Raw genomic sequence first — 26958 nt, 5'->3', positions numbered from 1 at the left:
TCACCTATCCAAATGTGAGCCTTTCCAGGAGTGTGCTGAGTGCCCCACATGGCTCAGGCCCCATGGGAGTCGTGCTGCCCACCTCCAGCTCTGCTCTGATGCTTCAGCACGAGCTGCTGCAGCATGCAGCCAGAGCCTTTATAAGCCTCTTTCATGCTTCAGCAGGTCCTGCAGTGCCAGGCACAGCAGGGAATCTTCTGGAGCATCCCAGTGGGACAGGAGCCACCTGAAGCAATGTAGACAGCAGGATATGGTTTGAACAGGAATTACATTTTGAAATATGTGTTAAGAATCAGCTGGGTGCCAGCTGCTATCTCAGTTACTCACCCCCTCTCCCGCACTCTCCCAGTTAAACAGTGTCTCCCACTGGCTTTCTACACTCTCCTACTACAGAGCTTTGGCCCTGGGCTACACCAGTGCAGTCCAGCACATGGGGCCCACTGAGGAAAGTCCTGCAGGAGGGGAGAGCAAAGCATCTGAAACCTCCCACTTTCCCTTCAGGAGCTGGGAACAGTTGGCCAGCACAGCCCCAAAAGTGAGTGATCCAGAATGGCCAGGGGATGTGTGTATCTCACAGTCTCCCCTGGAGGTCTGCCATGGAGCCCCAGCATAAGGGAGAACATCCCCCATTTGGTGAAACTCCCAGTGGGAGGATGCTGGTGCAAATTGCCTGTGAGGGTAAACTTAGGGCTATATCCACAACATGATTTAGAACGACCATACTGGGCCAGACCAATAGTCCATCCAGCCCAGTATCCTGTCTTCAAACAGCGGCTGGTGCCAGGTGCTTCAGAGGGAATGAACAGAACAGGGCAATTATCAAGTGATCCATCCCCTGTCGCCCATTCCCAGCTTCTGGCAGTCAGAAGTCTAATGACACCCAGAGCATGGGGGTGGGGGTGTCCCTGACCGTCTTGGCTAACAGCCATTGATGGACCTGTCCTCCATGAACATAGCTAATTTTTTTTAACCTAATTATACTTTTGTCCTCCACAACATTTCCTGACAATGAGTTCCACAGGTTGACTGTGCATTGTGTGAAGAAGTACTTCCTCATGTTTGTTTTAAAACTGATGTCTATATATTTAATTGGGTAACTACTGATTCTTATGCGAAGGGGCAAATAACACGTCCTTATTCACTTTCTCCACACCAGTCATGACTTTATAGATCTTGATCATCCCCCTCAGTCGTCTCTTTTCCAAGCTGAGAAGTCCCAGTCTTCTTAATCTCTCCTCATATGGCAGCTGTTTCAGACCCCTCATCATTTTTGTTGCCCTTTATTGAACCTTTTCCAATTCCAGTATATCTTTTTTGAGATGGGCGACCACATCTGTACACAGTATTCAAGATGTGGGCGTACCATGGATTTATATAGGGTCAATATGATATTTTCTGTCTTATATATTCCCTTTCCTAATGATTCCCAACATTCTGTTTGCTTTTTTTGGCTGTTTTCAGAGAACTATCCACAATGATGCCAAGCTCTCTTTCTTGAGCGGCAAAAGCTAATTTAGACCCCATCATTTTGTATGTGTACTGGGGATTATGAGGGAGACAAGGTGGGGGAGGTAATATCTTTTATGGGACCAACTTCTGTTGCGGGAGAGAGACAAGCCTTTGAGCTTACACAGAGCTCTCCCTCAGATCTGGAAAATGTACTCAGCTGTCACAGCTATACACAAGGTGGAACAGATTGTTTAGCATAAGGAGTTAACACGTATTTCAAAGGACCAGTTTCAGGGGAAGTAGCCTGTTAACACCTCTCCAGTCATGGGGGGAAAGGAAGTGGGAAGGAGGCAGCTTTGTGTTTTATTGGGGGGGTGTTAGTGAGTTATAGATTAGATTTATGTCTTATTCCAATGGTCTCTTTATTCAAATCTTGATTTTTAGGGCCTAGAAAAATTATGGGCCTGCCTGGGCTCCCTTGTTTGTGTGTCTTGGGAAGCATGCAGAAGGTCCCCATGGTGGGCTTGTGGGGGATGAGATTGTAGAATTTCTTTGGGAGTTGTCTGGGGAAGAATTTGATGATATCCTTATATTTCTGGGTGAATTCTGGTGTGGAGTCTTCACTGAGTTCTGTAGAGCAGGTGCTATCTGAAGAGTTGTCGTTTGGCCTCATTAGCATAGTCATCATGATTGAGGACTACGATGGTGGCCCCTTTGCCCGCTGGTTTGGTTGCTCTCTGGTGGTTGGATTTCAGGGGCTTTATAGCTACCCTCCCAGCGGTGGAGAGATTGTGTGGATATGGTGTTTGTTAGGGTTTCACAGTCAATGTTTTCCCTGAAGCAGTCAATGTAATGATCAAGAGTGTAGGGTGTCCAGGCAGATGACTCTTTTCTTATGCCTTTCAGTATGGGCATGGTAAGTGCGGGTGATCTCATGATCGTTGAGAGAGAATCTTTTAGGCAGGGCTACCGGGATTCTAGTCCTCCGAATGTTAGATGATACCAGGGTCTGTAGTGGGTCAGAAATTCAGCCCCTGGGTCAGATAATTCAGCACCGGTGTGGTGTAGTGCTGATAAATTGATGATGTTGGAGTGCCAAGTGGTATCCATGCAGTGAATTGTATCCTGGAACAGGCCGCCCAAAGATCCCAAGAGAACCTGCTTCAGTACAGAAATAAAACCCCTCTGACCTCACAACCCTAGTTGTCCCCTACCACTCCTCACTGGAACCCATATGGGGTACCATCAAACAACTACGACCCATACTCAACAGGTACCTCATCCTGAAACCCCCTTTTCAGGCTTTCAAAAAATCCCCCCAAAATTCCAGCGGCGGCAGGGCACCGGTTCACACCAGCGGGGCCTGGCTCCAGCGGCGGCAGGGCACCGGTTCACACCAGCGGGGCCTGGCTCCAGCGGCGGCAGGGCACCGGTTCACACCAGCGGGGCCTGGCTCCAGCGGCGGCAGGGCACCGGTTCACACCAGCGGGGCCTGGCTCCAGCGGCGGCAGGGCACCGGTTCACACCAGCGGGGCCTGGCTCCAGCGGCGGCAGGGCACCGGTTCACACCAGCGGGGCCTGGCTCCAGCGGCGGCAGGGCACGGTTCACATCAGCGGGGCCTGGCTCCAGCGGCGGCAGGGCACGGTTCACATCAGCGGGGCCTGGCTCCAGCGGCGGCAGGGCACCGGTTCACATCAGCAGGGCCTGGCTCCAGCGGCGGCAGGGCACCGGTTCACATCAGCGGGGCCTGGCTCCAGCGGCGGCAGGGCACCGGTTCACATCAGCGGGGCCTGGCTCCAGCGGCGGCAGGGCACCGGTTCACACCAGCGGGGCCTGGCTCCAGCGGCGGCAGGGCACCGGTTCACACCCGGGGCCAGGCTCCAGCTGGGTGCTGGCCTTGAGTTTTGATGAGCCAAATCTTTCTTCATCCTGAATGGAAAACCTGCTTGTGTTATCAGCAGGACTGGTGCCATGCACGCTTTGTGCACCAGGTGGTGCCATGCCAGAGCTCAGCCTCTTAGTAAACTAGGGGAGAGGTTGGCATGGAACCACCTATGATAATCTGCCCCTGTTATAAACCCCACTGTGAGGCTGGAGAAGTTTCCTCATGTTCTGTCTGGATTCACTTCATCAACCAGGCCTCCTGGAAGCCGAGGGGGCTTTGTCTGCAGGGTTGTAATAACGGCACTTTGTGCTGCTGTGTCTCTGTTCTCCCAGTGCCTCACAAACCTACCCACATCCTAGGGAGCGAGTGTCATTAGCCTTGTTTTACAGGTAGGTTAAATGACCTGCCTCAGGTCACATAGCGAATCTGGGGAGCAGAACTCACATCTCCCACCTGCAAGCTGCCCATTGGAATCTAGTCCAGATTGGCTGTGTGTATAGCTGAAAGCTGCTACCACCTCATGTTTGTTTGGTGGGTCTCCACCCAGATTCAAACAGAGAGGTGACCACATCGCAAAGTAATCCTGTCAGCATTGGTACCCTCCTTGGCAGTGCCATTGGAGACGTAGAGAGAGAACTCGCTTCCAAAGTTGGTTGTCCTGGAAGATCACTGCTGAAGCACCCAGGACAGTGTGGGGATGCTTGTACCAGTGAAGTCTGCTCCATTCCCAGAATAAACAGCAGCCAGTGGGGCTCCACTCATCTGCTTAAAGTTAAGCACCAGTTTAAGTGCTTTGCTAGATTGGGGCCAGAGTGCTCCACCCTAGCAGGAGCGAACCCTCAGTCTCTGGAGCTGTCCATCCCGAGACTGCCAGCAGTTTTGTTTTGCACTGTTCATTTGCTATATCAGACCATTGTGTCTTTGTGGTGTTCACTTTACAGGGAGGGAGAGAGGGTGGGTGGAGGGGGAACATGGCCATGCCCTATTGGGAGAGGGAGGAATTTCTGAGTCCTAGTCTCAGGTCTGACTCGTACGGCAAATCATCCGCTGAGGCTGTGTCTCATTTGCCCAATGCAGACATTGAGGCTTGCCTTCTGCACGAGGGCACTGTGAACATTAACTAGTTAGTGGAACCAGTCCTAAAGGCCTCATGAACCCAGAACTCCCACTGAGGCCATTAAAATCCACAACAGTTCTGGATGCTCAAGGCATGCAGGACTGGGACCTGTGTTGGTGAGAAGAATTGAAGATGGGTGCTAATTATGTTTTGTTTATTACTTTACAAGCTGCAATAAATTAATTAACAGGCATAATTAGCCCCATTCAGAGGCAGCAGAGGCCTGGGGAGGAGGATCATTAATTGATTCCCTTTCCATATTCATGTGCTGAGCTGGGCCAGTAGTGGATGCAATACTGCTCTCTTGTAAACCCAGAAGGGCAATCGTGAGGCCACATCTGGACGACTGAAGATTAGAGACCATTTTTTTTTAGAAGACCACATCAGCTAAGCAAATAATTCATAGAAACGGAGAGCCCCTCTGGGAAGTTTCCTGCAAAGCGTTAACGCTTTCTCAGATTGTACAGGCTCCGGCGGGGAGGCCAGAATTGACTTGTCTTCAGCCTGAGTGAGAAAGACATGTACTCACCGGAAACACCTCACTGTGAGGAGAGGACAGCACTTGAGCTTCTGCTCTGTGAAAGCCTCAGCTGCCCACGGGCATCTGATGGAATGTTAGGAACACTTTGATAACCGGCAATTTCCTTCCCCTAAAGAATGTCCTTAATTCAGCCCTGGTAGCAGAGAACTGCCACGGGGAAGAGTAAGGCTCTAACTGAAGTAATACAGAGGAAGCCAGAGACTAATTGTTCCGTAATTCGTATAAAATAAACATTACTGTGATTAAGTACATGTCTAAACATCCAACAGCCCAAAATTCTCAGCTGCAGATTAGGAGTTTGCCCTCCGTGGCTTAGTTCCCAGAACATGGGCTCTGTCAAACACCCAATCAGCAGGTAGCATTTGGCTTTTACTAGACAACAAAGCGAAGCCATGTCATGGGACTTGGCAATAGTCTTTGATGGCAGGTAGATTCCTGTATCAAGTTGGTTCAAATTATGTCACATTCCTCCTCTAGTCATTCATTAATCACTGAAGACGAGAACAGCAGTGGTCAGTTTCCTCTTCTTTTTCCTAGGAAGAACAAAAGACAGAGTCAGGAGAGATGTGCACACATCGCACACTCCCCTCCCCCAGCATTGCAAACCTTCTGGCTTTTATGTCAGCACTAGAGTTTTTAGCTCAAATTAGCGGATTGACAGTTACTTTGAGGCAGTTAATCCATTTGTAAAAGCTAGTCTGGACACTTCCTACATGTTTGTTCCAGACTACAAAAGTTTGTCGTTACCTTAGGGCTTGGGGGAGTGTTCATACTAGCCTTTACAAATTGGTTAACAACTTTGCGGTGCAAAGCTCTAGTGCAGACAAGCCCTTTATGAAGAGGATGTGTGGCTTTTGCTTTTGGATGTAGTTTCTTTTTAGTCCAATTCACAAAGAATGTTTCTCGGGTTATGAAATAAAGTGGCACAGATCTGCATTGTGCCCTGTAATGTGATTACTTGGGTCTTATTTCACCATGAAGATAACATGGAGATCTGAGGAAAAGACACTCTGAATCTGCATCCAGATCTCAAACTTTGATCTTTCTCCTTTCAGTCATTTTCAGGATCTCTGCACCTCCTGAGTGGAAGCACCAAAGTACTGTTAGGTTCTTACAGTATTGCAGGCCACAGGAAATATGGGCAGCTATGTGTTGTATGAGAACTAATGCTCTGTGATGATCTCATGACATTTCAGCCCAATCTAGCTATGATACATTTGGATTTGCAGAGACAGTTTCAGTTTGGCATTTTCTTTTCCAGTGTCTCTTTCCTTGTATGCCTGCACTGCGGCACGTAACTAACTCCAGACAACACTCCATTGTCTCTGCTAGATCTCTCCAGTTCTTGTTTGCATTTGGAGACAGGATTTTTTTTCCTAAGTTTTAATCTGATAAAGAAGGAGGAAAGTTTAGATATGGCTGAGATTCTGTATTTATTTCATTTAGAATTTCATTAACATGATTTCGCAAAAAGAAAAGGAGTACCGGTGGCACCTTAGAGACTAACAAATTTATTAGAGCATAAGCTTTCGTGAGCTACAGCTCACTTCATCGGATGCATTTGGGTAATGCTCTCTGAGTTAGGTGTTGCTGAACAGATTGTGACGATGGTCTGCTCAGTTAGGTGAGCACAGATTTGGGTTCTTTCCACTCTGGAATTCATCTTTATGGGTTATGATGAGAAGGCAGTGAGGCCTAGTGGATAGTCTGAAACTCAGGAGACCTGGGTTTATTCTTGGCTCTGCCACTGGCCTGCTGGGTGATCTTGGGAAAATCATATCATGACTCTATGCCTCAGTTTCCCCACCTATGAAATGGGGGAAATGATGCTGACCTCCTCTGTACAGTGCTGTGAGAGCCACAGATGAAAAGTGCTATCAGACCTTGGTATTATTGTAATTAAAAGCTGCACGATATGATTCGATAATCCATTAGAAAGCCCTTTCCCAGGATTCTGTCATTAATTGCAAAGTGGTGATTTTTCATGCTGGATTTAATCTTCAGGGCTTTGGGGGCTTGTTAACAATGCTGGGATCTCCACGTTTGGAGAAGTAGAGTTCACCAGCATGGAGACGTACAAGGAGGTAGCTGAAGTGAATCTGTGGGGGACGATCCGAACCACCAAGGCTTTCCTCCCTCTAATCCGGAGGGCCAAAGGTGAGTGATTTCCTGCATGTTAGCATCCCCCAAGCATGTTTGTAACCCTGCTCTCCTGCTTCTCTGGGTGTTAGTGGATGAAGGGCCGATTCTCATTGTCCTGTTCCTGGTGTGAGGGATGTGTGAAATGCTACCGGCTGAGAAGAGCAGTATTCACACCTGGATACAGTGGGTGTGAAAGAACGCCACTCAGTGAAGGGCAACAGAGAAGCGCCCAAACAGTCTGCTAGTGACTTTCCCCCGCAGGGCAGGGTTCTATATTATTGTCCATCCGTTTTAGTCCATCACCGGACGGGTTTCATAACTCCTTTTAACTGCTTTGGAGTTGCTGGACATGGTAGATATGTGGCTAAAAGCACCTCCCGAGTTGCCCTTCTGTAAATAAACTGGCTCTGCTTGCTGGCCTGGAGAAGCTACAGTGGCATCAGGGAAATTGTTTCCTGCTGCATCTCAGATGGCCCTGGGTTTGTTATTGTAGGGTGGCTAGTCATAGTGAGTGCGGAGCAGCCGATACGGGGACTGTTAGTGTTGCTGGCTCGTCATAGTGAGTGCGGAGCAGAGCTGCTGACATGGGGATTGTTAGTGTCAGGTGGCTTGTCCTAGTGAGCGCGGAGACAGCTGCTGACATGGGGATTGTTAGTGTCAGGTGGCTCGTCCTAGTGAGCGCGGAGACAGCTGCTGACATGGGGATTGTTAGTGTCAGGTGGCTCGTCCTAGTGAGCGCGGAGACAGCTGCTGACATGGGGATTGTTAGTGTCAGGTGGCTCGTCCTAGTGAGCGCGGAGACAGCTGCTGACATGGGGATTGTTAGTGTCAGGTGGCTCGTCCTAGTGAGTGCGGAGACAGCTGCTGACATGGGGATTGTTAGTGTCAGGTGGCTCGTCCTAGTGAGTGCGGAGCGGCTGACACGGAGACTGTTAGTGTTGGCTGGCTCGTCCTAATGAGTGCGGAGCGGCTGACACAGGGACTGTTAGTGTTGGCTGCTCATCCTAGTGAGTGCGGAGCGGCTGACACGGGACTGTTAGTGTTGGCTGCTCATCCTAGTGAGTGCGGAGCGGCTGACACAGGGACTGTTAGTGTTGGCTGCTCATCCTAGTGAGTGCGGAGCGGCTGCACGGGGACTGTTAGTGTTGGTGCTCATCCTAGTGAGTGCGGAGAAGCTGCTGACATGGGGATTGTTAGTGTCAGGTGGCTCGTCCTAGTGAGCGCGGAGACAGCTGCTGACATGGGGATTGTTAGTGTCAGGTGGCTCGTCCTAGTGAGCGCGGAGACAGCTGCTGACATGGGGATTGTTAGTGTCAGGTGGCTCGTCCTAGTGAGCGCGGAGACAGCTGCTGACATGGGGATTGTTAGTGTCAGGTGGCTCGTCCTAGTGAGCGCGGAGACAGCTGCTGACATGGGGATTGTTAGTGTCAGGTGGCTGTCCTAGTGAGGCGGAGACAGCTGCTGACATGGGGATTGTTAGTGTCAGGTGGCTCGTCCTAGTGAGTGCGGAGACAGCTGCTGACATGGGGATTGTTAGTGTCAGGTGGCTCGTCCTAGTGAGTGCGGAGCGGCTGACACGGAGACTGTTAGTGTTGGCTGCTCGTCCTATGAGTGCGGAGCGGCTGACACGGGACTGTTAGTGTTGGCTGCTCATCCTAGTGAGTGCGGAGCGGCTGACACGGGGACTGTTAGTGTTGGCTGCTCATCCTAGTGAGTGCGGAGCGGCTGACACGGGGACTGTTAGTGTTGGCTGCTCATCCTAGTGAGTGCGGAGAGACTGCTGACATGGGGATTGTTAGTGTCAGGTGGCTCATCCTAGTGAGTGCGGAGCCGCTGACATGGGGACTGTTAGTGTTGCTGGCTCGTCCTAGTGAGTGCGGAGCAGAGCTGCTGACATGGGGATTGTTAGTGTCAGGTGGCTCGTCATAGTGAGCGCGGAGCTTCCAGCAGTGGGGTTTCTAAACTAAAGATCACAAACCTGGGGTTCACATGGATTTTGCAAAGAGAGGAAAGGGGAAGAAAGTCCCATAGTGAGCCAGCTAAGCTATTAAATTACAACTCTTCTTAACCTCAAAGCCCACTACAGGTATGACTGCTGTGTCTGGGGTGTTACATTAACAGCAGTGAGAGACAGATGGTGCAGGAAATTACAACATCCAATTAAATGGCACTAGCCGAGGTTTCCAAATGGCCTCTAGGCACAACCCCAGACCAGGGGCATCAGAGCAATGCCATCGAGGGAAAAGAGTCCTCCAGGGCTGCACCTCGCTGGGATGGGCCCAGCCTGCTAGCCCAGCAGAGATGTGCTCATAGCACTTGTTGCTGCCAACCAGCAAGGACCCTTTGGCTGCTCCGCTCGCTGCCTGGAGGCAGACACCAAGCCCCCCATGTCCTCAGGAAGTCTCCTCCTGGCAGCCTGCGTCGCCCTGCACCTTTTATCCTCACTATTGTACGAACTCAGGCTGGTGTCAGGGGCTTTGAGGACAGCCATTCATGTGGTCTGAGAGTTACATAAAGGCCTGCTGCCGAGCACCCTTAATTCCCACCGGACAGGATTGGCCCAGCTCCTTGTCCCAGCCTCTGCTTAGTGCCTCGCCGTCACCCTGCATGAAGTGCTGGTGAACCAGAACTCTGACGTTCTGAAGGTCAGAGTCTAAGGGCATGTCCTGCAGCTGTCTCCTCCTCTGCAGTCTTTGCATTTGTCAGACATGCCGGATGAGGCTGACTTCGGCCGCAGAGTTCTGCTCCCGGTTCCTGCTCGTGGTTCTCGGCCCTGGGCAGGCGCAGGAATGCGGGTATGTGGGTGGTTGCATTACCCTGTGCTGCTCCGGGAGCAGCTATGCCAACAGCGTCGCTGTGTGGGAATCAGCACACGCCCACGAGCGCCTTGCAGCTGGCAGGTTTGTTTGCTCCTCCCCGAGACGGTGACCAGCCGGATGCAGAAGGGCAGTAGGAGGAGCTGAATTTAGAGAATGTAACTTTGTGTCAGTTCTAACTTGCTATTTAAATCTGCCTCCTGGAGAACAATGTAAATCCATGGCAGGCGGGTGGCTGTCGAGAGCACTGTGCAGCTTCCCATGGGCACGTGCCCATCCTGCACTGCAACAACCCACAGTTAGAGCCACCAACAGAATTAAATCTTTCTTCAGACTGCGCTTGTAATCAGTGGTCAGCAGCCCTCGAGGCCTTTCGGTGCAGCCTGGCGACAGGTTTCCTAGATGCCCAGGGGATGACTTGGCTCCTAACTGCTCCTGTTCATATTTTCATACACTACGAAAGGGCCAAACTGTGCTCTCGATTACTGACTCAGAAACTCGGAGCCACTCCACTGAAGTTGGTGGGTTGCCTCTGGTTTCTAAGGTTGTTGCTGGGAGCAGGCTGTTTTCCTGTGTTCATATTGCTAACTCAGCATGCCCAGGCTGGTGCTCAGAAAACACCTAGAGTCCTGCCAGCTCTGGCGATTAGCTCTGTCCTGCCAGTCCATGTGGCTGAAACACCGTTTCTGAAAGGGTTGTGACTGATGGCCAGTTATGGAAACAAAGGAATGATCTCCAAGGTATTTCAGGCAGAGGGGCAGATTGCAAAACACCCTCATCCCTTCCAGTGGGTTGGCAGCTGTTTTCTACTCAGACAGATCTAGCTCTTTGCTGATGAACCTCCAATCTCTCTATATGCTGCAGCCTATATGCTGTCTTGTAACGACTGGCGCACTTTGCTATACACTCATACTGCTGCCGTGCCTTTGGCAACAAAAATGAATAGGGATACAACTGGCACTAAGCATCCTTTAAACACATTGTGCAACTGGACTGTGCATCTCTGTGCAGCCACATACCTGTTCGACTGATAACACAGCTGCACTGCCACACCCTCCCAGGGAAAATCCGGACAGACCCTCTGGTTCAGCAAACTGAACAAAAACATGAGACAGAAATTCATTATCCCAGCACAGGGATAATCTCTGACCATTCTCCTCCCTTGGGGGGGGTGAGATTAGCTTCTGGGCAAAAGGGCAAGGGCTGGGGACTTGGAACTGGGAGGAACCCAAGGAACTATGAGGAAACTGGTCTCAGCCCTGTATTTCTCAGGAAATCTGCACTGAGTGCCTTTGCTTCCATCAGCTGTCCTAGGTCCCTCTCTGCACTGGCATATCAGCTTCACTGGCTGAGTAGCCTTTGGTCCCTGGTTTGCTGATTACCCAATTAGCAATTGGCATGCACTTGTTATCCCATTTGCACACAGTCACAGTGATTACACACAGTACTCCCACCTAACTAGAAAAAATGCCCAAGGCTCAGGAGATTTCAGGAGCATCAGAACAGGCTCTGAAGTCAATCGAATGTGTTGAGTAGGTAGTGCTCATTCCTTCTGCTGATGTCCCTGTGATTTACCTGGCACCTTCCTAGGTCGTGTGGTGAATATCAGCAGCATGATGGGTCGGATGGGCAGCCCTGCTCGAATCGTACTGCATCACTAAGTTTGGGGTGGAAGCCTTCTCCGATTGCCTGCGGTACGAGATGCACCCCCAAGGAGTGAAGATCTGTGTGGTGGAACCTGGGAACTTCATAGGGGCCACCAATCTGTACACCCCTGAGCGAATTAAAGCCATAGCAGAGAAAATGTGGAAGGAGCTTCCAGAAACTGTGCGCAAAGACTACGGTAGGAAGTACTTGGATGAGCAAATCACCAAGATGGAGAGTTACTGCAACAGTGGCTCACCAGACACCTCGCCAGTCATCAACAGCATCACCCATGCACTGACGTCGTCCTCCCCTACACCCGCTACCACCCCATGGATTACTACTGGTGGCTGCGCGTGCAAATCATGACGCACTTGCCTGCTGCTTTTTCAGATCGGATCTACATTTACTGAGGCATCTCGTCGCTAGGCTGCCACGGTGGGAGGTTAATTTCAAAGGGCATGTTGTACAAATTTCCCATTAGTCACTTTTGTATCTTTTTAGCTGATTTCAAGGTACCATAATTTAGATCTAAAAGGTTAATTTAAACATTTGAATGTAATTTAAAAGGCAGTAATTGTTGCATGGGACCTTTCGTAGGCAGGAATATGTTTATGTATATTGTAGGGACCCAGCTCTGTACTATTTATTTCAAATATTCCTTTTTTTTTCCAAAATCAGATGCCAAGTTACACTCCTCATTGAATTTACAATTGCTCTGAAGGGATTTTCAGTCTAGTTTCCGCTGACCAAGTTACACCAGCTTTGACAATTCCTGCCTCGGAGGAATTGCACTAGTGTTGACGTAATGTAGTGCAGCAGCAGCACTGACCCATTTCCGTATATGAGAACCAGTTCCTGTATTTTGCAGGATCATTCAGAACCAACAGTTACATTCACCTTGACGATGAATGTCATTTTTTCACTGGGGACCTCAGAGTTACATCACCTTCTTACCACAGATTGAACAGTGCCTTGCACAATGGGGCTCTGATCTGATTGGGTCTTCTAGGCCTACGCAATACAAACCGTACATAATAAGAGTAATAATTACACTGCGGAGTTATGGGAGCTGAAACATTTGTCTAGCTAAGTAGTTTGGATATGATCTTTAGTAGAAAATCAATAAAAAAAGGAATAAACTTCTAAGGGCAGTTTAATATCCATGATGTTTATTATGTTTACTGACTGAGAACATAAGGCTACGATTTTGTCATAGAGGTCACAGTGATCACAGAAATCATGGAATTTGAATAAGTCCATGAATATTGGAAATGGCTGTAAAAACCACATTTTACTAGGCCTCCAACCTGAGTGACGTTGCAACCTAATCCATGGTGTGACACTCAGGTTTGGCCCATTGATCCCTCTGTATCCCTCTACAAAAGTGCAGAAGGGCCATACCTGAATGGCACTGAGACCTCGTGTGTCAGGTCACAAGGCTGGGAGTAGGGAGCCAAGGCTTGCTGCGCAGGACAGGAGCCACTGTTGTGGGGTGGGCTCGATCTCCCACCCCCTCCTCTTCTGTGACTTATACATTTTCCCCCACATCTCTGCCATGAATTACTAAAAAAATTGCCAACATCGCAGCCTTACTTAGAAACATTATTTTGTACTGTAAAAAAAAAAACAGACAAAATACATCCATAAAAATCAACACCAGCAACAAAAAAAGCCTTTCTCAGAGGAGTGCTGAGTGTTACATTTTTGAAGTGTGGGAGGTGAGCAAAATGTAACTGCGAGTTAATTTTCTTAGAGAAAATTGGAGAGAGAGGATTTGTTGCACTGTTGTAAGTACTGTAGCAAGTAGAAAGAGGAAGTGATCAAAATATCCTTTGTCTTGATTAACATTAAACTAATGGTGATAAAGTCCACAGGCTCCAGCTTTTTGTTTTTTGATATTTAAGGTGAGAGGGCTGACATCTGTACTTGGCCCAACGTTAACACCTGAGTTCTGCAGGTTTGGTACCAGAGGGACATGTGCACACTGCCACTTTACACAGCTTGTTGAATTGTAATAGGTTTCTGTGGTCTTCTAAATTCCAAGTTGGGCTCTTTAAGACTCTGACTATAGTAAGTAACCAGTCTACTCTATCTCATGACAAATACCGGACTCACACATAGTGACTACTTTAGACCCAGACATCTAGGTCTTAGTCTGTGTAAAATGCCCACTATGACTTCAATGAGAGCTGTACCATTAAAAAGCTATAGAATTGAGCCTGTGAGCCTAATCCGGGACACCAAAAATGTTGCATTAATTTGATGGAATAAGTGGGCCCAGAGTATCAAAGATGTTACCAGGACCCTGAACTGTCCAACATTAAACAGGTTTCAATAAGGTTCGGGGTTGGCATCCGCGACTTCAGCCTCATTAGTACCATGGCAAACACTCCTTTCAACAACTTTTTAACCTTTTATTAAAGCTATAGAAAGAAGGAAAAGCAGTTAAAGCATTTGAAATGTAAAGTATTAAATAAGGGCCTTTATTTTAACCATGTTTACTTTCCCTTTAGTTGCAGAGAATTTTATAAGGAAAGACACCTTGCCTGACGCTCTTTCAGATAGGGTGACAGTCGATGTGGTCATCGAAAGAAGTTAGTTGAGATGGGTTGGAGCTGTTGTTGCTGAAGAAGTCTGATCCCATTTTCCACTAAAAGACAAAGACAATGCACAGCATAAAGGAGAGAGAAAGGACAACAAAGATAGGAAATGCAGCTATCTGTCTCGGGTCTCAACTCTCGTTTGCATCCTCACTGCTGAGAAACAGCCACAGCACAATAGTGTAAGAGTCGCTCGGAGACCTGGTAAACTTGTATCAGGAGCCTACTGTTAGGGCATTTCTTTGAACTCATCTCTCTGGTCACAGGCTTATAGAAACATTACAAAATATACAGTCTTGGCAGGCAAAGCTAGACTCTTATTAAACAGAAGGCAAAAGGAAGAGAAGAGAGAAAGAACCTCGCGGGGGGGGGGGGGGGAGGATTTGAAGGAAATGAGACATGCCAGGTGCTGGCTGGGATTTAGCTGAAGCTGGTGGAAATTGTGATGTCATCTGGGTCCTTCTCTCTGACTTGGTCTGGGTCAGGAGACATCTCCCTGAATCAGGCCTGGTGCTCTTCAAAATGGCACCTCCGTGGGCACTGTATGTGTGAGGGCATGCCAGCAGGGGCAAGGTCACGCCGGCAGGAATAGGCCTACGCCATCCTTGGAAGTACCGGACTGTCTGGTATTCTGGGGATGTAGCAGTGGGCCACACCTATGTGCATTGGGGGGGAGGAGTAGGATGCCCATTATACACTCATAAGTGTAGGTTTGGGCAGAAGCCCCCTAGAAACAGCATCCATGAGAATGCCAGACTAATTCAGTAATTAACTATGTTTGAATCAATTAGCATGTTAAATTGAGATCTCTGGCTCACATTTCCCCTAAAAAGGATTGTTGATCCTAACCAAGCATTGGCAGTGCTTAAGGGGTCAGCAAGTCAGTATTTTAATGGTGAAGAGGAGACACTTTTAAAAATAAGTTCAAAGAAGGTGTTCAAAACTCTGGTTGTTGAATTATCCCACATTCAGCTAAAAAAAGGTGACACTACATTGTGAACAAAGCACTCTGTCCTCATTTGTAGTGTGTTTGTTTCAATGAGGAAAGGAAGGAGCCTTCCTAAAGACACAGAACTATCTACAAGGTAGGACAGATATGTTCTCAAGGTTCTGATTACAGGGGCTCAGAGCCAGATAATGCGCTCTTAGATATGAATGGAACACAGCAGAGAAGGTGGCTTGTAATAGACAGGTTCAGCAATTCAAAGGGCATCTCCCCTTAGACTCAATAGCTGTGAATAAGTCCGTGCCTTAGTGCTGGGGTACCCCACCATGTCGCATGTGAGATCTATAAACTGGACCAGACCATGGCTCTGTTTGAAACAGTAAATGGCTCTGTTTGAAACAGTAACAAGGGATGCATGTGCACTGCTTTGTATTTATTGTTGATGAATTCAAACAAGCGATTTCTATGCCTCTGCCAAGGAGAAATGCAAGTGTATGCAGGCATGGTCATGTGCATTTTTAGTTATTATTTTACAGTTATGAACATTTATATGCATATTTGCCTTATATCCTGGGCTCCTGGCAAGCTTGCCAATGCAGCACTTGGTGTGACCAGCTTAGGACCCGTTGGTTTAGTGGGATTCCAGCCACTGGGCCAATTCAGCGCATACAGGAGCATATTACTGATGTGATGGCTTGATCTGGCTATAGACACACGATTCCCAAGGCCAGAAGAACATAAGAATTGGCCATACAGGGTCAAGACCAAAGGTCCGTCCAGCCCAGTCTCCTATTCTGCCCACAATTGGCCAATGCCAGGTGCCCCAGAGGGAGTGAACCTAACAGGTTAATAATCAAGTGATCTCTCTCCTGCCACCATCTCTACCCTCTGACAAACAGAGGCGGGGACACCATTCCTTACCCGACCTGGCTAATAGCCCATTAATAGACTTAACCTCCATGAATTTATCCAGTTCTCTTTTAAACCCTGTTATAGTCCTAGCCCTCACAACCTCCTCAGGCAGGGAGTTCCACAGCTTGACTGTGTGCTGAGTGAAGAAGAAGGGACCAGTGTATCATCTAGTCTGACCTCCTGTACAGCCCCAGGCCAGGAAAACGTCCCACAGTCATTCCTAGAGCAGAGCTTTTAGAAAAACATCCCATCTGATTTCAAAATTGGTCAACGAGGGAGAACCATCCCTACAACCATTGTAATTGCAGCATGACTTCCTGACCCAAGCATTGATCTGTTTCAGGAAGTGATTGGAGCACAAAGTCTCTCACTCGTCTCACCTGGGGAATGGACCTTGGTTGATCCAGTAGGGCCCAGAGGGAGGCTGTGATGACCAAGCAGAGCTTAGTGGAGGTCTGTGTTTTGGGATGGGGTTCTCCTGCACTAGCCAGGGAATCCTGCCCGCTCTCTGTAATCTGAATGCTTGCCAGTATGCATTAATCGTTCACAGCCGGGGTCGCAGCCAGTCAGTGTGGGTGGGTTCTGAGGGCTGAGCAATTTCCTGGCTGCCAAGAGCACTGAGAGCGCTATAGGCTGAGTTAAAATGAGTAATGACTCTCAGGATTTCAGGGTGCGTGCTGTTTGCTGTGGGGAAGGGAGAAACAAGAGCCATGTCAGGTAGGAAGCCCACCTCACCCCCCAAACGTACCTGTGCATACCCGTAGTTTGTCAGATGGTTTGTTGGGGGCCTGAGGCAGGCTCCCTTCCTAGAGCATCAATATTAACAATGCTAAAGGCACAATTTCTGAACCAGTGGGCTGATCTGAATGGCAAATGTGAATTCCACCACTGCAAAGAATCTGTGGTGCAGCTAGTGCCCTTGCTGCGCTCAATGCTGGCCAGAACACATTGGCCTCATCAGTTCCCAGGCCAGGTTCCCCAGGGGGGATGGTGGTATCTGTGCTGAGGAAACAGAAAAGGGGAAAAGTTGAAGCTCCCAATTTTGCAGCCGACCCAAAGATTGGGCCTGCAGAGGTCAGGTCACTAACACAGAGCAATCTGGCTCACTTGTAAGCTGGGTGCAATGGTCAACAATATTCCTTTTAATGCATCGAAATGTATATGTAGGCCCCTCTATTAGCGGGGCCTCGGAAACTTAATTGGGAGTGTTCCGGCTGGGATGCTGCAGTTCACCCTCAGATGTGACAGCTCCCATGATGCCTTGGGGGAAGAGAGAGCACTTCTGCGTTCCGGGGCAAGGGACCCTTGTTCTGGATACAGAGGCAGCGTGCAGCGGGCTCCCTGGTGTGTGGGAGCATGAGAGTTGGGCAGAGGGACCTCAGGCCGCTTGTGGCGCTCTGTCCGAGGCTGCTGAGAGTCTGCAGGGGCATCGCGCAGGCGGGGAGCCATGGAGCCATGCGGGGGGGTTGTCAGCAGAGGGGCAGAGACTGCTGCTGAGCCCAGCTGAGCACAGCTGAATGAGGTGGGCCTGCAGCTCAGGCAGTGGGAGTAACCACCTCCTGTGTGGTTGGGAAAGTGCTTACAGGGGAAGGGGACAGTGACAAGACTGTAAGGGGGTGCCTGAGCTAAGAAGAGACGAAGCAGCCTTGTCGTCTAGCCAGGAGCCATGTTCCTGGCCTCTGGGAAGAACAACTCCCATCTCCAGAGGGGCTGAGTGGCATAGAAAGATCCCACAGTAGAATCGCCCTGCCCCGTGTTGTCTCAGCTGGACCAACGGAGCGCTGGCCCCAGCTTTGAGATCTTCACACACACTCACAACTCTGCAGTCATAGGATTGCACGCTCAGGAGTGGGGTAATTGGTGCCAGTGTAAATGGGAGTTGGGTAAGCTCTGTTTACTTCTGTACACTGCATTTATTAAATGATTTATTGACATTGCCCCTGCTGATTTTAAAGTGGTTGTGACATTTCTGTTAATGTCAGTCTTTATATCATGTTTTTCTAGATGGCTAAGTAAAGGGGTGTTTGTACATTGTTTGTATATTGGTTATAATTGGTACTTTTGGGTTAGACCATGCATAGCTTAGCTCAGGTGTACTCCTGGAGGCTTCCCAAGGCATGCAGTGAGCGTGTGCAGGACCCAGCTAGGTGGAGATACCACCAAGCTTCATTTCCTTTGTAAGTAAAAGGGCTGCAGCAGAGGGGTGGCTAGCAGATCCACACCTACCCACCATCACCACTGGGAGGACTCGAACTCGCCTTTACTGTTCAACATCAGGCACCCAGCACACGGGAGTGTTGCCTGCCCCAGAGTAACCCAGGAAGGCAAGTGCGGGGAGAGGAACATATCCATGTAGGAACAAAGAATGTAGGCCATCTGTGATCAGGATCCTCAGGGAGCTGCACTGAGGTCACTCAATTAGGGCGAATTGCAAAGAATGGGGCAAATAATCCCCAAAACTGGTGGATATTCCAACACTTAGATTTACCAAACCAGCACAAAACAGCTTCTATGATATCTCACTGGTTGCCCAGAAGCCAATAACACAGTTCCCTTAAAGCAACCAGCCTTAGGCCTCCACCCAGACACCCAGGTAAAATAGGACGAGGATTACTGGAAATCTTATTCATCATATAAAAAAATTCTACCACTCCCAAAGGATCGGACACATCACCTCCCAAGTTAATGAATAATTCAGATCTTACCCAAATACTCGCTTACAGCCAATTCTTATTAACTAAATTAAAATTTATTAAAAGAAAGAGACAGAGTACTGGTTAAAAGATCAGTACACATACAGATATGAGTACAGTTCTGAGATCAGATTAATAGTAGAGATGGTAAGATTTATAATGCATCTGGCCATTATCTTTGAAAAACTCGTGGCGAACGGGGGAAGTCCCGGATGACTGGAAAAAGGCTAATGTAGTGCCCATCTTTAAAAAGGGAAGAAGGAGGATCCTGGGAACTACAGGCCAGTCAGCCTCACCTCAGTCCCTGGAAAAATCATGGAGCAGGTCCTCAAAGAATCAATCCTGAAGCACTTAGAGGAGAGGAAAGTGATCAGGAACAGTCAGCATGGATTCACCAAGGGAAGGTCATGCCTGACTAATCTAATCGCCTTTTATGATGAGATTACTGGTTCTGTGGATGAAGGGAAAGCAGTGGATGTATTGTTTCTTGACTTTAGCAAAGCTTTTGACACGGTCTCCCACAGCATTCTTGTCAGCAAGTTAAGGAAGTATGGGCTGGATGAATGCACTATAAGGTGGGTAGAAAGCTGGCTAGATTGTCGGGCTCAACGGGTAGTGATCAATGGCTCCATGTCTAGTTGGCAGCCGGTGTCAAGTGGAGTGCCCCAGGGGTCGTAGTGATCAATGGCTCCATGTCTAGTTGGCAGCCGGTGTCAAGTGGAGTGCCCCAGGGGTCGGTCCTGGGGCCCGTTTTGTTCAATATCTTCATAAATGATCTGGAGGATGGTGTGGATTGCACTCTCAGCAAATTTGCGGATGATACTAAACTGGGAGGAGTGGTAGATACGCTGGAGGGGAGGGATAGGATACAGAAGGACCTAGACAAATTGGAGGATTGGGCCAAAAGAAATCTAATGAGGTTCAATAAGGATAAGTGCAGGACCCTGCACTTAGGATGGAAGAATCCAATGCACCGCTACAGACTAGGGACCGAATGGCTCGGCAGCAGTTCTGCGGAAAAGGACCTAGGGGTGACAGTGGACGAGAAGCTGGATATGAGTCAGCAGTGTGCCCTTGTTGCCAAGAAGGCCAATGGCATTTTGGGATGTATAAGTAGGGGCATAGCGAGCAGATCGAGGGACGTGATCGTTCCCCTCTATTCGACACTGGTGAGGCCTCATCTGGAGTACTGTGTCCAGTTTTGGGCCCCACACTACAGGAAGGATGTGGATAATTGGAAAGAGTACAACGAAGGGCAACGAAAATGATTAGGGGTCTAGAGCACATGACTTATGAGGAGAGGCTGAGGGAGCTGGGATTGTTTAGTCTGCAGAAGAGAAGAATGAGGGGGGATTTGATAGCTGCTTTCAACTACCTGAAAGGGGGTTTCAAAGAGGATGGCTCTAGACTGTTCTCAATGGTAGCAGATGACAGAACGAGGAGTAATGGTCTCAAGTTGCAATGGGGGAGGTTTAGATTGGATATTAGGAAAAACTTTTTCACTAAGAGGGTGGTGAAACACTGGAATGCGTTACCTAGGGAGGTGGTAGAATCTCCTTCCTTAGAGGTTTTTAAGGTCAGGCTTGACAAAGCCCTGGCTGGGATGATTTAACTGGGACTTGGTCCTGCTTTGAGCAGGGGGTTGGACTAGATGACCTTCTGGGGTCCCTTCCAACCCTGATATTCTATGATTCTATGATTCTATGATGAAGTGAGCTGTAGCTCACGAAAGCTTATGCTCTAATAAATTTGATAGGCTCTAAGGTGCCACAAGTACTCCTTTTCTTTTTGCAAATACAGACTAACACGGCTGCTACTCTGAAACCTATCATAATTGCAAAGAGTTCTTTCAGAATTAGTCCATAGATTATAGTCCAATGTTCATATTCAGGGTGATCCAGATTAGGACTGGAGATCTCAGTCTTGTGACTTAAGTTTCCCCTGCATGAAGCATCAAGCAGATCTGAGATGACAGGATCAGGACCCCAGACATCTTTATACAGTTCCATGTCTTTTTTGACAGCTTGCAGTCCTTAGGCGAACAAGAAGGAATCCTAGAAACTTTGAAGTTAACCTATTTTCTAAGCATCACCAGTAATTAGCTACATGGATTAACATAAGGCAATTGCCTGTTTTCCACTATTGGTAGGTGATTTGCTATACATTTCAAAGAGAGATGAATACAGTGATATCACTATGTTTACAGGTTTCAGAGTAGCAGCCGTGTTAGTCTGTATTCGCAAAAAGAAAAGGAGTACTTGTGGCACCTTAGAGACTAACAAATTTATTAGAGCATAAGCTTTCGTGAGCTACAGCTCACTTCATCGGATGCATCTGGTGGAAAAAACAGAGGAGAGATTTATATACACACGCACACAGAGAACATGAAACAATGGGTTTATCATACACACTGTAAGGAGAGTGATCACTTAAGATAAGCCATCACCAGCAGCAGGGGGGGAAAGGAGGAAAACCTTTCATGGTGACAAGCAAGGTAGGCTAATTCCAGCAGTTAACAAGAATATCAGAGGAACAGTGGGGGGTGGGGTGGGAGGGAGAAATACCATGGGGAAATAGTTTACTTTGTGTAATGACTCATCCATTCCCAGTCTCTATTCAAGCCTAAGTTAATTGTATCCAGTTTGCAAATTAATTCCAATTCAGCAGTCTCTCGTTGGAGTCTGTTTTTGAAGCTTTTTTGTTGAAGTATAGCCACTCTTAGGTCTGTGATCGAGTGACCAGAGAGATTGAAGTGTTCTCCAACTGGTTTTTGAATGTTATAATTCTTGACGTCTGATTTGTGTCCATTCATTCTTTTACGTAGAGACTGTCCAGTTTGGCCAATGTACATGGCAGAGGGGCATTGCTGGCACATGATGGCATATATCACATTGGTAGATGTGCAGGTGAACGAGCCTCTGATAGTGTGGCTGATGTGATTAGGCCCTATGATGGTATCCCCTGAATAGATATGTGGACAGAGTTGGCAACGGGCTTTGTTGCAAGGATAGGTTCCTGGGTTAGTGGTTCTGTTGTGTGGTGTGTGGTTGCTGGTGAGTATTTGCTTCAGATTGGGGGCTGTCTGTAAGCAAGGACTGGTCTGTCTCCCAAGATCTGAGAGAGCGATGGCTCGTCCTTCAGGATAGGTTGTAGATGCTTGATGATGCGTTGGAGGGGTTTTAGTTGGGGGCTGAAGGTGATGGCTAGTGGCGTTCTGTTGTTTTCTTTGTTGGGCCTGTCCTGTAGTAGGTGACTTCTGGGTACTCTTCTGGCTCTGTCAATCTGTTTCTTCACTTCAGCAGGTGGGTACTGTAGTTGTAGGAATGCATGATAGAGATCTTGTAGGTGTTTGTCTCTGTCTGAGGGGTTGGAGCAAATGCGGTTATATCGTAGCGCTTGGCTATAGACAATGGATCGAGTGGTATGATCTGGATGAAAGCTAGAGGCATGTAGGTAGGAATAGCGGTCAGTAGGTTTCCGATATAGGGTGGTGTTTATGTGACCATCGCTTATTAGCACCGTAGTGTCCAGGAAGTGGATCTCTTGTGTGGACTGGTCCAGGCTGAGGTTGATGGTGGGATGGAAATTGTTGAAATCATGGTGGAATTCCTCAAGAGCTTCTTTTCCATGGGTCCAGATGATGAAGATGTCATCAATGTAGCGCAAGTAGAGTAGGGGCATTAGGGAACGAGAGCGGAGGAAGCGTTGTTCTAAGTCAGCCATAAAAATGTTGGCATACTGTGGGGCCATGCGGGTACCCATCGCAGTGCCGCTGATTTGAAGGTATACATTGTCACCAAATGTGAAATAGTTATGGGTCAGGACAAAGTCACAAAGTTTTGCCACAAGGTTAGCCGTGACAGTATCGGGGATACTGTTCCTGACGGCTTGTAGTCCATCTTCGTGTGGAATGTTGGTGTAGAGGCTTCTACATCCATAGTGGCTAGGATGGTGTTTTTAGGAAGATCACCAATGGACTGTAGTTTCCTCAGGAAATCGGTGGTGTCTCGAAGATAGCTGGGAGTGCTGGTAACGAAGGGCCTGAGGAGGGAGTCTACATAGCCAGACAATCCTGCTGTCAGGGTGCCAATGCCTGAGATGATGGGGCGTCCAGGATTTCCAGGTTTATGGATCTTGGGTAGCAGATAGAATACCCCAGGTCCTGGCTCCAGGGGTGTGTCTGTGCGGATTTGTTTTTGTGCTTTTTCAGGGAGTTTCTTGAGCAAATGCTGTAGTTTCTTTTGGTAACTCTCAGTGGGATCAGAGGGTAATGGCTTGTAGAAAGTGGTGTTGGAGAGCTGCCTAGTAGCCTCTTGTTCATACTCTGACCTATTCATAGAATCATAGAATATCAGGGTTGGAAGGGACCCCAGAAGGTCATCTAGTCCAACCCCCTGCTCAAAGCAGGACCAAGTCCCAGTTAAATCATCCTAGCCAGGGCTTTGTCAAGCCTGACCTTAAAAACCTCTAAGGAAGGAGATTCTACCACCTCCCTAGGTAACGCATTCAGTGTTTCACCACCCTCTTAGTGAAAAAGTTTTTCCTAATATCCAATCTAAACCTCCCCCATTGCAACTTGAGACCATTACTCCTCGTTCTGTCATCTGCTACCATTGAGAACAGTCTAGAGCCATCCTCTTTGAAACCCCCTTTCAGGTAGTTGAAAGCAGCTATCAAATCCCCCCCTCATTCTTCTCTTCTGCAGACTAAACAATCCCAGCTCCCTCAGCCTCTCCTCATAAGTCATGTGCTCTAGACCCCTAATCATTTTTGTTGCCCTTCGCTGTACTCTTTCCAATTTATCCACATCCTTCTTGTAGTGTGGGGCCCAAAACTGGACACAGTACTCCAGATGAGGCCTCACCAGTGTCGAATAGAGGGGAACGATCACGTCCCTCGATCTGCTCGCTATGCCCCTACTTATACATCCCAAAATGCCATTGGCCTTCTTGGCAACAAGGGCACACTGCTGACTCATATCCAGCTTCTCGTCCACTGTCACCCCTAGGTCCTTTTCCGCAGAACTGCTGCCGAGCCATTCGGTCCCTAGTCTGTAGCGGTGCATTGGATTCTTCCATCCTAAGTGCAGGACCCTGCACTTATCCTTATTGAACCTCATTAGATTTCTTTTGGCCCAATCCTCCAATTTGTCTAGGTCCTTCTGTATCCTATCCCTCCCCTCCAGCGTATCTACCACTCCTCCCAGTTTAGTATCATCCGCAAATTTGCTGAGAGTGCAATCCACACCATCCTCCAGATCATAAATGATCTGGAGGATGGTGTGGATTGCACTCTCAGCAAATTTGCGGATGATACTAAACTGGGAGGAGTGGTAGATACGCTGGAGGGGAGGGATAGGATACAGAAGGACCTAGACAAATTGGAGGATTGGGCCAAAAGAAATCTAATGAGGTTCAATAAGGATAAGTGCAGGGTCCTGCACTTAGGATGGAAGAATCCAATGCACCGCTACAGACTAGGGACCGAATGGCTCGGCAGCAGTTCTGCGGAAAAGGACCTAGGGGTGACAGTGGACGAGAAGCTGGATATGAGTCAGCAGTGTGCCCTTGTTGCCAAGAAGGCCAATGGCATTTTGGGATGTATAAGTAGGGGCATAGCGAGCAGATTGAGGGACGTGATCGTTCCCCTCTATTCGACACTGGTGAGGCCTCATCTGGAGTACTGTGTCCAGTTTTGGGCCCCACACTACAGGAAGGATGTGGATAAATTGGAAAGAGTACAACGAAGGGCAACGAAAATGATTAGGGGTCTAGAGCACATGACTTATGAGGAGAGGCTGAGGGAGCTGGGATTGTTTAGTCTGCAGAAGAGAAGAATGAGGGGGGATTTGATAGCTGCTTTCAACTACCTGAAAGGGGGTTTCAAAGAGGATGGCTCTAGACTGTTCTCAATGGTAGCAGATGACAGAACGAGGAGTAATGGTCTCAAGTTGCAATGGGGGAGGTTTAGATTGGATATTAGGAAAAACTTTTTCACTAAGAGGGTGGTGAAACACTGGAATGCGTTACCTAGGGAGGTGGTAGAATCTCCTTCCTTAGAGGTTTTTAAGGTCAGGCTTGACAAAGCCCTGGCTGGATGATTTAACTGGGACTTGGTCCTGCTTTGAGCAGGGGGTTGGACTAGATGACCTTCTGGGGTCCCTTCCAACCCTGATATTCTATGATTCTATGATTCTATGATATTGAACAAAACGGGCCCCAGGACCGACCCCTGGGGCACTCCACTTGACACCGGCTGCCAACTAGACATGGAGCCATTGATCACTACCCGTTGAGCCCGACAATCTAGCCAGCTTTCTACCCACCTTATAGTGCATTCATCCGGCCCATACTTCCTTAACTTGCTGACAAGAATGCTGTGGGAGACCGTGTCAAAAGCTTTGCTAAAGTCAAGAAACAATACATCCACTGCTTTCCCTTCATCCACAGAACCAGTAATCTCATCATAAAAGGCGATTAGATTAGTCAGGCATGACCTTCCCTTGGTGAATCCATGCTGACTGTTCCTGATCACTTTCCTCTCCTCTAAGTGCTTCAGGATTGATTCTTTGAGGACCTGCTCCATGATTTTTCCAGGGACTGAGGTGAGGCTGACTGGCCTGTAGTTCCCAGGATCCTCCTTCTTCCCTTTTTTAAAGATGGGCACTACATTAGCCTTTTTCCAGTCATCCGGGACTTCCCCCGTTCGCCACGAGTTTTCAAAGATAATGGCCAAGGGCTCTGCAATCACAGCCGCCAATTCCTTCAGCACTCTCGGATGCAATTCGTCCGGCCCCATGGACTTGTGCACGTCCAGCTTTTCTAAATAGTCCCTAACCACCTCTATCTCTACAGAGGGCTGGCCATCTCTTCCCCATTTTGTGATGCCCAGCACAGCAGTCTGGGAGCTGACCTTGTTAGTGAAAACAGAGGCAAAAAAAGCATTGAGTACATTAGCTTTTTCCACATCCTCTGTCACTAGCTTGCCTCCCTCATTCAGTAAGGGGCCCACACTTTCCTTGGCTTTCTTCTTGTTGCCAACATACCTGAAGAAACCCTTCTTGTTACTCTTGACATCTCTTGCTAGCTGCAGCTCCAGGTGCGATTTGGCCCTCCTGATATCTTTCCTACATGCCCAAGCAATATTTTTATACTCTTCCCTGGTCATATGTCCAACCTTCCACTTCTTGTAAGCTTCTTTTTTATGAACTCTTATTCATGATGACGACAGCACCTCCTTTGTCAGCCTTTTTGATTATGATGTCAGAGTTGTTTCTGAGGCTGTGGATGGCACTGTGTTCTGCATGGCTGAGGTTATGGGGTAAGCGATGCTGCTTTTCCACAATTTCAGCTCGTGCACGTCGGCGGAAGCAGTCTATGTAGAAATCCAGGCTGCTGTTTCGACCTTCAGGAGGAGTCCACCTAGAATCCTTCTTTTTGTAGTGTTGGCAGGAAGGTCTCTGTGGGTTAATATGTTGGTCAGAGGTGTGTTGGAAATATTCCTTGAGTCTGAGACGTCGAAAATAGGATTCTAGGTCACCACAGAACTGTATCATGTTCGTGGGGGTGGAGGGGCAAAAGGAGAGGCCCCGAGATAGGACAGATTCTTCCGCTGGGCTAAGAGTATAGTTGGATAGATTAACAATATTGCTGGGTGGGTTACGGGAACCATTGTTGTGGCCCCTTGTGGCATATAGTAGTTTAGATAGCTTAGTGTCCTTTTCTTTTGTAGAGAATCAAAGTGTGTTTTGTAAATGGCTTGTCTAGTTTTTGTAAAGTCCAGCCACGAGGAAGTTTGTGTGGAAGGTTGGTTCTTTATGAGAGTATCCAGTTTTGAGAGCTCATTCTTAATCTTTCCCTGTTTGCTGTAGAGGATGTTGATCAGGTGGTTCCGCAGTTTCCTTGAGAGTGTGTGGCACAAGCTTTCATCCAGATCATACCACTCGATCCATTGTCTACAGCCAAGCGCTACGATATAACCGCATTTGCTCCAACCCCTCAGACAGAGACAAACACCTACAAGATCTCTATCATGCATTCCTACAACTACAGTACCCACCTGCTGAAGTGAAGAAACAGATTGACAGAGCCAAAAGAGTACCCAGAAGTCACCTACTACAGGACAGGCCCAACAAAGAAAACAACAGAACGCCACTAGCCATCACCTTCAGCCCCCAACTAAAACCCCTCCAACGCATCATCAAGGATCT

The 26958-nt window shown here is 48.3% G+C and overlaps 1 protein-coding gene across 1 annotated transcript in view; it reads left to right on the top strand.

Moving 5' to 3' along the window:
- The window catches only part of BDH1 (3-hydroxybutyrate dehydrogenase 1), a 45093-nt gene extending 31628 nt beyond the window's left edge, over nucleotides 1–13465 (top strand). The window contains 4 exon segments of the mRNA XM_038417800.2: nucleotides 6998–7150; nucleotides 11542–11593; nucleotides 11595–11902; nucleotides 11905–13465. Of these exon segments, the coding sequence (XP_038273728.2) occupies nucleotides 6998–7150; nucleotides 11542–11593; nucleotides 11595–11902; nucleotides 11905–12008 (617 nt within the window). The 3' untranslated portion in view covers nucleotides 12009–13465.
- The last annotated feature ends 13493 nt before the right edge of the window (nucleotides 13466–26958 follow it).

Source organism: Dermochelys coriacea, chromosome 9 (assembly GCF_009764565.3).
Source record: "Dermochelys coriacea isolate rDerCor1 chromosome 9, rDerCor1.pri.v4, whole genome shotgun sequence".
NCBI classification, from domain to species: domain Eukaryota; kingdom Metazoa; phylum Chordata; order Testudines; family Dermochelyidae; genus Dermochelys; species Dermochelys coriacea.
The sequence above is the reverse complement of the archived record's forward strand: the minus strand, read 5'-3'. Positions and strand labels throughout refer to the sequence as shown.